The sequence below is a fragment of the Canis lupus genome, chromosome 2 (genome assembly GCF_048164855.1).
Source record: "Canis lupus baileyi chromosome 2, mCanLup2.hap1, whole genome shotgun sequence".
NCBI lineage: Eukaryota > Metazoa > Chordata > Mammalia > Carnivora > Canidae > Canis > Canis lupus.
The window spans coordinates 38,483,481-38,493,916 of record NC_132839.1 but is presented as its reverse complement, the minus strand read 5'-3'; the positions used below and the strand labels follow the sequence as shown (position 1 = coordinate 38,493,916).

At 44.5% G+C, this 10,436-nt stretch overlaps 1 protein-coding gene across 9 annotated transcripts in view; it reads left to right on the top strand.

Moving 5' to 3' along the window:
- The first annotated feature begins 888 nt into the window (after positions 1–888).
- Positions 889–10,436, top strand: part of CHRNA7 (cholinergic receptor nicotinic alpha 7 subunit) — a 129,091-nt gene continuing 119,543 nt past the window's right edge. For 6 of the 9 annotated variants that reach the window (XM_072795769.1, XM_072795811.1, XM_072795802.1 and 3 more), the window contains exons 1-2: positions 1,360–1,518; positions 1,781–1,920. In XM_072795769.1, coding sequence (XP_072651870.1) covers positions 1,473–1,518; positions 1,781–1,920 — 186 coding nt within the window. In that variant the 5' untranslated portion in view covers positions 1,360–1,472. Of the gene's footprint in view, positions 965–1,359; positions 1,519–1,780; positions 1,921–10,436 lie in introns of those variants that run through there. The other 3 variants (XM_072795792.1, XM_072795789.1, XM_072795784.1) reach the window with 3 other exon arrangements.

Below are 10,436 nucleotides of genomic sequence, written 5' to 3'. Positions count from 1 at the left end.
CAGTGGTTGAGCATCTGCCTTTGGCTCAGGATGTGATCTGGGTTCCTGGAATGGAATCCCGCATAGTCCTCCCCACAGGGAGCCTGTTTCTCCCTCTGCCTATGTCTCTGCCTCTCTGTGTCTCTCATGAATGAATAAATAAAATCGTAAAAAAGAAAGAAAGGAAGAAAGAAACGTGGGCACTGCCTCTGCTGGTCCACAGTGCCCTACCTCTTGGTGTGGTTTAGAGACTCCTGCTTGGCTTGAACCAAGGCGAGAGGCAGCGCTTCCTGCGTGGGCGCAAGGAACCTGCTGAACTCAGCTTTCTGCAAACAGCTTGCTGAGAGCAAATGAGACAGGGCTTTCTGCTTTTCTAGAAGCCCTTTCTTGGTACCCTCACTCCCTTCCTCTTCCAAGACCATGCCTCCTCAACATCTAAGACTCAATTTAGCTCCTGACCCTTTGACTAGCTTTTTTCCCCCCTGAGACTCCCCCTTGTCTCTGAGAGAGAGAGAGAAAGAAAGAGAGAGAGAGAGAGAGAGAGAGAGGAAGGAAAGGAAGGAAGGAAGGAAGGAAGGAAGGAAGGAAGGAAGGAAGGAAAAAAGGAAGGAAAAAAGCCTAGATCACATCACCAAGTTTTGGCTGTCCTTCCAGAAAGGAGTTGGGGACTAACTTTCCAATCTTTTAAATCTCCTTTAAAAGAGAATGAGACATAAAGAGGATGTCCACTGGGAATCCCATCACACACTTTTGTAGCATTTCCCCTCCCCTATAGAGTGCCTCCCAGGCAAAGATCTCCCCTCTGCTCTCAGCACTTCCAGAACCTAGAGGAGAACTGGGCGGGTGATGCCCAGCAATTGGTTGCTGGCAAAACACCGGGGCGGGAGATAGGAGGGGGCTTCCTCTCAGGTCTGTTTTGTGTGGTTGGAGTGTCTTCCCAACCTGTGGGAGCCTGGTTCCCAGTCGCTGTCACCCAGCCACTGGCGTAAGGGAGGGGGGCAAACCCGGAGGACTGGACCCCAGAATTGTTCCGGTTTCTCCCAACAACCCCGCACAGCTCCTGTCTGAGAGCAGGAGGGAGCGGAGTGGGGACCCAGGACGGAAGCGAGAGACAGAGCCTGGCCTCGGACAGCCCCCGGCTTGGGCGGAGGCGCGATGCGCAGGCACAGCCGGGAGGAGACGGAGGCGGCGCGGGGCGCCCACCCTGCACCCCGCGCCGGGGTGCACTTCCCACTCAGGCCCGCGGGCTGCAGTTCCCCCGGCGGCCGCGGAGCAGCCCAGGCCCCCGCGGGGCGGGGGCGGGGGCGGGGCGGGGCGGGGCGGGGGCGGGGGCGGGGCTCGTCACGTGGAGAAGCGCGCGGAGGCGGGGGCGCGCGCTCGGCTCTTTAAAGGCGCGCCAGCCCCGCCGGGAAGGCGGCTCCGCGGCCACAGGCGCAGGCCCGGGCCGAGCAGGAGACGCGGGGCGCGGCGGCCGCGGTAGCTCCGAGCCCGACATGCGCCGGCCGATGTGGCTGGCGCTGGCCGCGTCACTCTTGCACGGTAAAGCCGCCGGGTCTCCCAGCCCTCTGCTCCACCCCCGCGGGATCCCGGGCGCGTCCCGGAGGCTCTGGGCGCCCCGCGCCGGGGCCAGGTTTGGGGGCTCGCGCCGGCGAGAGGCAGCGGCCGGCGCTACCGGGGGCTGTCCGGGGAGGGCGAGTGGGTCTAGGCTGCCTGCTTCAGGCGGCTGGGGGCCACGGGAGGGCATGGGGCGCACCCCTGCCGGCCTTCTGTGAGCAGCCCGCCGGTCTCTCCTCTCCTTAAGTGTCTCTGCAAGGCGAGTTCCAGAGGAAGCTCTACAAGGAGCTGGTCAAGAACTACAACCCCTTGGAGAGGCCCGTGGCCAATGACTCGCAACCGCTCACTGTGTACTTCTCCCTCAGCCTCCTGCAGATCATGGACGTGGTGAGTCCTGGCCCCGGCCGCAGGGCTGTTCTCTCTCTTCCTTGGGTTCTGAGGGGTCGCGGAAGCATCAGGCGGCCAGACGATGTGGCCTGGTTGGGACACACCAGCTGGCACAGGGCCATTAGGGCCGCTGCTCTGCCCCCGACCTGGGCCTGCCCGCTCCGTGCCTCAGTTTACCCCCGCCGGGAAGGAACCCGGTGAAGTATGTTCCGCTCCCTCAGCCACCTGTGCATGGGTACTTCGCACCTTTCCCTCAGCTTAGAAACTCGGGATGAACATATCCCCATCCTGAGCCAGAATCAGCAAGAATAGCGTCCAAAGGGTCACATTTTAGTATACATACCCTTATAAGTGTTAGCATGCTGTGTCAATTTAGCCTTCTCTAGACTCTTCTGCTGCCTGTTGTATGTAGCTTCTTTAGGTAGGGGTTTGGCCTTGGGCTGGTTAATCTGTTCAGGCAGATGGCCAACTGTGAGCATTTACACGCCCCTCGCCCCAATTCCAATGGTGGGCTATTTTTTTCCTTCCTGGTGAGAATAGTGCTGGTAGTCCGGCTCTGATGATGAGCGAGGCTCCACGCTTATCTGTTCCTTCAGGCAGCTGCTCCCAGCCCCATGGGGTTCTTTCTTTGTGGACTTACTAGTACTCACTTCAATTGACAAATCTGTATCATGTGTGTAAATTTTTTTTTTCTTTTTCTTTTGCTTTTCTAGAGCGCTTTGAATGTTCAGTTTTCATTGGCATATCCTTAATACAATACAAATATTTTACAAAAGTGCCTAATTCATTATAAATGGCTTTCTGTGTCTAGTCTGTACAAGGCCTTAGACTCTGTTCTGGGTGGGGCACCTGTTGGTAGGAGTGGGGCACAGGGATTTTGGTATTCAGGGGGAAGAAGACTGTGGTAGGAGAGAGGTGTGCAGATAGCCTCAGCTCCAAGTAGAAACCGCTACGATCCACCAGAGGGGTACAGATAAATGGTGTAAGAAGACAGGTGATATTTCACAATCTGATAAATAAAGAGTACCCACAGGACTACAGTGATACACTTTTCATCACTTAACCTAGTTAGAATTGCCATGATGAATGGCTTTGTCTTCCTTACTGTACCTGTGTTAAGCGTGTACTTCCTCGTACAGACAGAACTATGCTTTAAAATATTCAGTGTATATGTGATAACATGGATGACTTATCAGGAGGGTTGTAGAAAAATGTTGTCATACAGGTTACAAAAGAGTAAAAATTGCTGTTTACAGAGCTTGCATTACAAGAGGGGAAAGGACTATTTATTTTGAGAGAGAGAGAGAGAGAGAGAGAGAGAACCAGAGACAGCAGGAGCAGGGGGGCAGGTAGGGAAAGAGACACAAGGAGGGGCAGAGGGAGAAGCCGACTCCCGCTGAGCAGGGAACCCAGATCAGGGCTAGATCCTGCTTCCAGGGTGTCCAGGATAATGACCTGAGCCACCCAGACATCCCAGAAGCTCTAGTATTGAAGGAAGCCAAGTCAGATAAATGAAAGTGTGGAGGCTTTGGGAGGGGCATAGGCTCTGGGGTTTGGGGAGGCAAGAACTTTATGAAGCAACTTCTCTGTTATTTCAAGAGGTTTAGGATTTGTACTTGGGAGCTTGCGTGGGTTCCAGCTCTAATAATTTCTGGATGGCTGCTCTTAGGTAAGTTTTGTAAGTGTCCTGAATCTGTATTTTCCTATACTTCCCATCAGTGTGATTAGCTAAAGATGTGAAGGCAACTTTGAGAGACCACCAAGAGCTAGCACATGACAATGGTCATTTTCATCAAAACATACCAAACCAAACAACACTCCTTGCCCCACCTCTAGACATATGTCAGAGGACCTGTCAGCTAAGCTAACACATTCCACAAGTGGTGCATAATAGACTGAGAAAGTGAAAGCCACCCCCCCCCCCAATCCCATTTGCCCATGATTGGCTCCAGCCAGCCCCATGGCATGCTCCACAGCTGCCTCTCTTGGAGTTGTCCTTGTGCTGGTGGGATGGTATATGAAGGTACAGTGGCTACTTAGCCAAGGAGCAGGAACAGTGAACAAGCGGAGCAGTCCTTTTAAGGCTGTGGCAGTCTCTTTGGAGAGGAGCTCACTCATTGAGCAGCTGCAGGGTTATTTCTGGGTGCGTTTGCCTCTTTAAAAGATCCTTAAGGACTCAGGTTATATGAGGGACTTGGGGGTCTTATGAGAAGTTTAAGTGTAAGCTAGAGTTATATGATGTGACAAAGAAGTAATAAAACACAAGCTTGTGTCAAGTTAGGAAACTTTAAAAAATAATGAAAATTATGAATACTGCATATCATCATCATTCCAGTATTAGAGAAACACATGTGAAGACAGCTATCAGCAGGCTGAAGTCATGGGAAGGTGGGAGGGGAAAAGGCCTTGGTCTCACCTTGGCCATCCAGCCTTGAACACTTCCTAGGCAGGCAATGCTGTGAGCTCATGGTGTGACCTTGAACAAATTACTTTACCTCTCTAAGCCCTGTTTCTTCATGTGTAAAATGAGAATAGTAATACCCACTTCACAAGGTTTCAAGAGGATTAAATGAAATAAGAAGTGGTTGACATACACTGGTAATTCACTGAAAGTTGCTCGATTTTAGTTATGTAGCAACTCAACTCAGAAGTTGGAAAGTCAGTGCCTAGAAAGGTATGGTCATTTGCACAAAGTTACTCATTGGTTAGAGGCAGGGCTGCAAGAAAAACCTGTATCTGACTTGCAAGTCCTTTGCGTCTTGCCTCCTTTGGAGTCGGTAACTTCTTTTGCAGAACAGTTTGCTTAATTTAATTTAACTGGCTTAACTGTAGCTGACTGAATGTGACTGTTCTGAGATCCTAGGTGAAAAGAAAGTCTCTATATCAGAAATAATGAAATATGCAAACATTTGTATTCCATTTGGACTTGGCTCTGCCTGGTTTTGAACCAGAGCCAGGACTCTCCAGCTGCAATCTTAGCATCCTGGACAGATAACACAGTAGCTCTCATAAGGGATTCATGTGACAGTCTTGATTGGCACAAAATTCTCTTTATAAATTTGGTAACAGGGGTCATTTACTCACTCTGACTGGGCTGTTCTAGAGACCATTACCCTGCCCTCCAAGTCTTGCTATTGTTCCCTTTTTTTGCCAGCAGAGATTTCCTGGCTGGAGTGATAGGGAGATGGCATATGATGCTGCATATTTTATTTTCATGAAAGATAATTTCTGTTTCACCAATTTATTCCACACATATTTACTGAGCTCGTTTTGTGAACTTTGCTAGATTCTAGGGATTCATAAATGAATAAGGGATGATTTCTACTTTTAAAACTCACAGTCTGACTAGGCAGACTGACGTGTAGATCCAAGATTACCACATGTATAACTTAACATACATGCCTGTACAAAGTGCTACAAATACACATAGGAGAAAACATTTATTTCCAGCTAGAGTGGCTGGGAATGGTTTCAAAGCGGAGGTAGTTGGACTTCTAAAATTGAATAAGAATTTGCCAGTTGGAAAAAGTAGGAATGACTTTCCAGGTGATGGGGGCAGGGTGAGGAAACAGAGTTTGGTGGAATACAGCAAGGTAGGTTCTAAGAAGCACTAGCTCTCAGTTAATCTTGGCAACAGGTTTTGCTGCAAGACCTCTTAGAATATTGAATGTTCTGAGTAATTGAGAATTTCTAAAAGAGGGGAATGGTATTGACCAAACTACTAATTTTTCTTTACAGACATTTTTGGTAAGAATTATTTTCTAGAAACACACTTTACAAGATGAAGAATGGAATTTTTTTTTTTATTTGGTAGGAAATATGAATTGAATTCAGAGACAGAAGGGGGATAGAGTGTGAGGTGTCTTGAGTGCTTTTGCAGAGTTGAGGTTTTGCCTGAGCCTGGGTATCTCTGAGGGCATGAGGAGGCAGTATGCCAGGGGATTTGTGAGGCTGCAAGATCAGCTTGCCATAGCATATTTTCCTAGAAATGGAAAAAATCCAAACCATGATATTTGTATTAAATCCCAAAAGTATAAATTATAGATTAGAATGAAAAAAAAGATGCATATATTTTAAAGATAAAACATGTTTTCAAAGGGATTGTTTTACCTGCTGTGTTCTGTTCTATTTAATAGGCCTGTTGCTGAAATGTTAGGTGGAGAGTGGGAAAGTGTGGTGTATTTTTAAGAAGAGGAGGGATGTAAGTAGATCTGTGTTTATTTAGATAGAGGATGCTGAGGACAGTATGTGTGTGGGATTGATTGGAGAGGAGGAGAAGTGTAGACAAAGGATGAAGAGGTCGAAACTTCCCACATTGTGGGAAAGTGAGAAGTGGACAGAATCCAGAGATACTTTGGATATCCAACCCATGATGTATAACTGTTTATATAAACTTCATGTAGCTACATAGATAAATTTGTTATATAAAAGTGCCTAACTTATTCCTAAATGCATACTCTGACTCACAGCATTTATTAATTTACTTCGCGGGCTTGTAACTGGGTTGGGAATGAGATAATATACAAAACATCATTTTGAAGTGATGGAAATGCAGCGTTCTAAGCCACCAACAGTTTATATTTCTCCTTTATTCATGCCATGTAGTCATTCACCTGTATGCATACATCTTAAGGCCATTCTCAGTGTTGATTTGCATAAAATAAATGTGCAGAGTTATGAAAGCATGTCCAGAAGGCAAGACATTTAAAATGAATAATGTGAATCAACACATAATTATACAAAAGGTAAAACACATAATTATGCATGAATGATTTTGGTATATTATAGATTCCACATTTAGAGTCAACTTTTAATTTTTTTTAATATAGAGGTTTTTTTTTTTTTTTTTTTTTTTTTTAAGATTCTACCTATTTATTTATGAGAGACACACAGGAGAGAGAGAGAGGCTCAGAGACACAGGCAGAGGGAGAAGCAGGCTCCATGCAGGGAGCCCGACATGGGACTCGATCCCGGGTCTCCAGGATCAGGCCCCGGGCCAAAGGCAGCGCTAAACTGCTGGGCCACCGGGGCTGCCTTGAGATTCAACCTTTTAGAAGCTTTAGCCACAATACAGTAGAACTAAGTGGTCATACATTTGGGGTTTGCTACTACTGATAGCAGGTGTGTTTGTTGAGCTAGTATCCTAAGGGCTTGTGTGTTATCTGACATCCCAATGGAGATGCTTTCCTTTTGTTAGATTTATCATTTTGCATCTATCAATATTCAAAATGCTACAACTCTAACTTAATATTATCCAATAACTGTAAAAGTTGTACACTTTGAACAACTGTGTACAGTTGAAGAAATCCCAAGACATAAGTAAGTATCCTAATAATGTTTCTCTGCATAGTATTTCTTAAAACTATGTAATATGTATTTTATGCAGAAAACAAAATTCAAAAAAGGGACTGAAGGAGAAAATCATCACCCAAATCACCATTACTCAGGCACCCTGGTGTAGTTCGTGTTCACTTTTCTCTGTGTTTATAGAATGTGTAGGGAAATATTTAAAAATTAAAATTGTATAACCCCATTATAGCACTTTAAACAATATTAGCAGGCATTAATTTTAAAGTGATGGCAAATATGCCAAATAGTAAACAAATACAAGTTTTAAAATAAAACTGAATTTTTTCCACTGTCATGCATTTCTCATCATCAATGCATATTCAGTCTCTGTCCTTTTTATTTTAGAAATTGTTTAAAAAGAATGTATCGAAGTATTGAAATGATTCATGATGTTACTTTTAAGTTACATGAAATGATTCATGAGTTGCTTCTAAGCCTGGTTGCCTTTTTATTTTGTCCTGGTGCAGGTGAAAAATTGTAGAGATACTTTGAAGGCCTTAAGGATACTATCTTCCTCCGATTTTATGTTTGTTTCTCACCAACATCCAGGTCATGGCACCAGCAAGCACAAATTGCCTCAATCCAGTTAGGTGAAGTTGGGGAGCTAGCCTTCCATCCTGTAAGGGCTGATCTATCTTTGATTTTTGCTTATATATACCAGGATGTAAATATAGAGAATTTACTAGAGTCTTCCCTCTTTTCAATGGATCTTGAACTCCTGTTTTGTCCCCCTAGCTCTTAAGTCCCTCAAAATCTGCTTGCTTTTTTTTATCCCCCCACTTAGGCTTTGCTTTAGGAATCATCAAATGGTTGTTGAAAAGTGGCCTCAAACCCTGTCATCTTCCCTCCCCTCAGGGCTTCTCTCCCCTTCTGGATCTTGGCCCTGCAATTCTTCATTGCCCTGTTAAGTTCTCTGGTGTTTTTATGCACATGATCCTTGCATCTTCCATCCTCTCTAATTGTTCTCACTGGAGAATTTGTGAGAAACATTTAGATCATCATTGCTGGGAGCAGAACTGAAATTCTAAATTAAAAGTTGTTTACAATGTAGCTTTGTAATTGATCCAGATTTATTATGGTAGAAATTTTATCCCTCTCAAACCTCTTTATGGCTTTTGGACATAGATAAACATACAAAATGCTTTAGGTTTATAGACTGAGGATTATGGGCACTTTTACTAAAGGAATCTTTCTTGTAAATGTTGCTTTTCTGGTCTGCCACTGAAGATATTCCCCAAAGGGTTTAGCTTTCTCAGAGCTCCTGATTTATCCCTGACATGCTGTTAAAGGAAGAGAAATAGTCTTGTTATGGAGGGATGCCAATAAAATCTCTGTTCTTTTATTGATTTATTAGGATTGGGTAGTGTTTTACTCCTCAGAGGAGAGGATAGTCATTTGGAACCTTCTAATATCAATTCCCATGGTATTTATTTCAGTGATTTACTTACTGACAGTCAACATCAGCTATAAACCATTTTAGCACAAAACAAGCAAACAAACAAACAAACAAAAAAAAACAAATCCCCCAAACCAAACATGTATCTGTGTTCCTATTTGTGTGTATATAAACAGACATGCATACATGCATACAACACACCTGTTGTCTTATCTCTCCTTGTTGATATCCTAAAATAAGATATCACCTAAGAGGCTTAAGTTTCTATGGAGAAAAGCTAGAAGTTACAGCAAAAGCTGAGGAATCACAGCTCCCAGAATGCCAAAGTAATTGGCCGAAACTAATGATATTAAATAAGGAATTGTATAAAATCCAGTATTATGAGGTCAAAAGCCACTGTGGGAGAATAGGCAGTGGGAAAGTCTTCCATGTGTCAGGTAGGCTCCCAGTCAGGTCGTAGATGAAGGAGCTGACCTGTCTTAGTGGTAGATGGAAGTTGGCAAAGAGGGAGGGAATTGTAACTGTCATAGTTAACAAATGCCACCTGTGAGATGATTCTCAAAGTGGGGCATTTACTCTTGGATCACTGTCTGTAAAGATTCCTGTCTTGTGGTAAAAGGGGTAGCATCTATATTTGAGAGATAAGGCATATCGATAAAACAAGAAAAGTGTTTTTATTTCCCACTGGAAAACCATTAGCCTGGTGTTGAGCACCAGAGTTTTTAATTTTGTCCTTCTCCAGAAATTTGTACAGGCAGAATAACATAAGGACATGGTGTGTATTCTTTTTTTTTTAAGTTTTATTTATTTATTCGTTCATTCATTCATGATAGAGACAGAGAGAGGCAGAGACCATAGGCAGAGGGAGAAGCAGGCTCCCTGTGAGGAGACTGATGCGGGACTTGATCTCAGGACTCTGGGATCACGGTCAACCAATGAGCCAACCAGGAGCCCATGGTGTGTATTCCTCTAGGTCTGGTTACTTTTGCTATTTTACTTTTGTGAGAGTCATTCAAGTTGTTGCCTGCTGTGGTTTGTTCATCTTCAGTGTATGAATATAACATTTGTTATTCTATTGGTGGATATTTAGATTCCCTCTTTTGTCTATTATGAAGAACTGTCATGAATATTCTTTTTGTTCATGTCTTTTGATGCACACATGAATGCATTTCTGCCTATCACATGTGTATATGTATGGGAGTAGACTCCAAGTCATAAGGTGGCAATAACTTTAAGTTTTCTAAGTGATGCCAAACGATTTTCTGAGTTATTATATACCAGTTAACAATCTCACCAGCAGCGTATGAAAAATCCTTGTTGTTCCACATACTCACCCACCCTTTGTATTTTCAGGCTTTTTAATTCACCATTCTGGCAGGTGGGAGTGATACTACTTTGTGATTTTATTTATTTCTTAAAGCTTTTTATTTAGGGATGCCTGGGTGGCTCAGGGGTTGAGTGTATGTCTGCCTTTGGCTCAGGGCATGATCCCTGTCTGGGGCTCGAGTCCTGCATCGGACTTCCTGGGAGAAGTCTGCTTCTCCCTCTGTCTGTCTCTCTGCCCCTCTCTGTGTCTCTTCGTGAATGAATAAGTGAATGAATAAACAAACAAATCTTGACAGGCACTGAGGTGGGCACTTGACGGGATGAGCACTGGGTGTTATTCTATATGTTGGCAAATTGAACACCAATAAAAAATAAATTTATAAAAATAAAAAAATAAATACTAAATCTCATGAGACACAGAGAGAGAGGTAGAGAGACAGAGGGA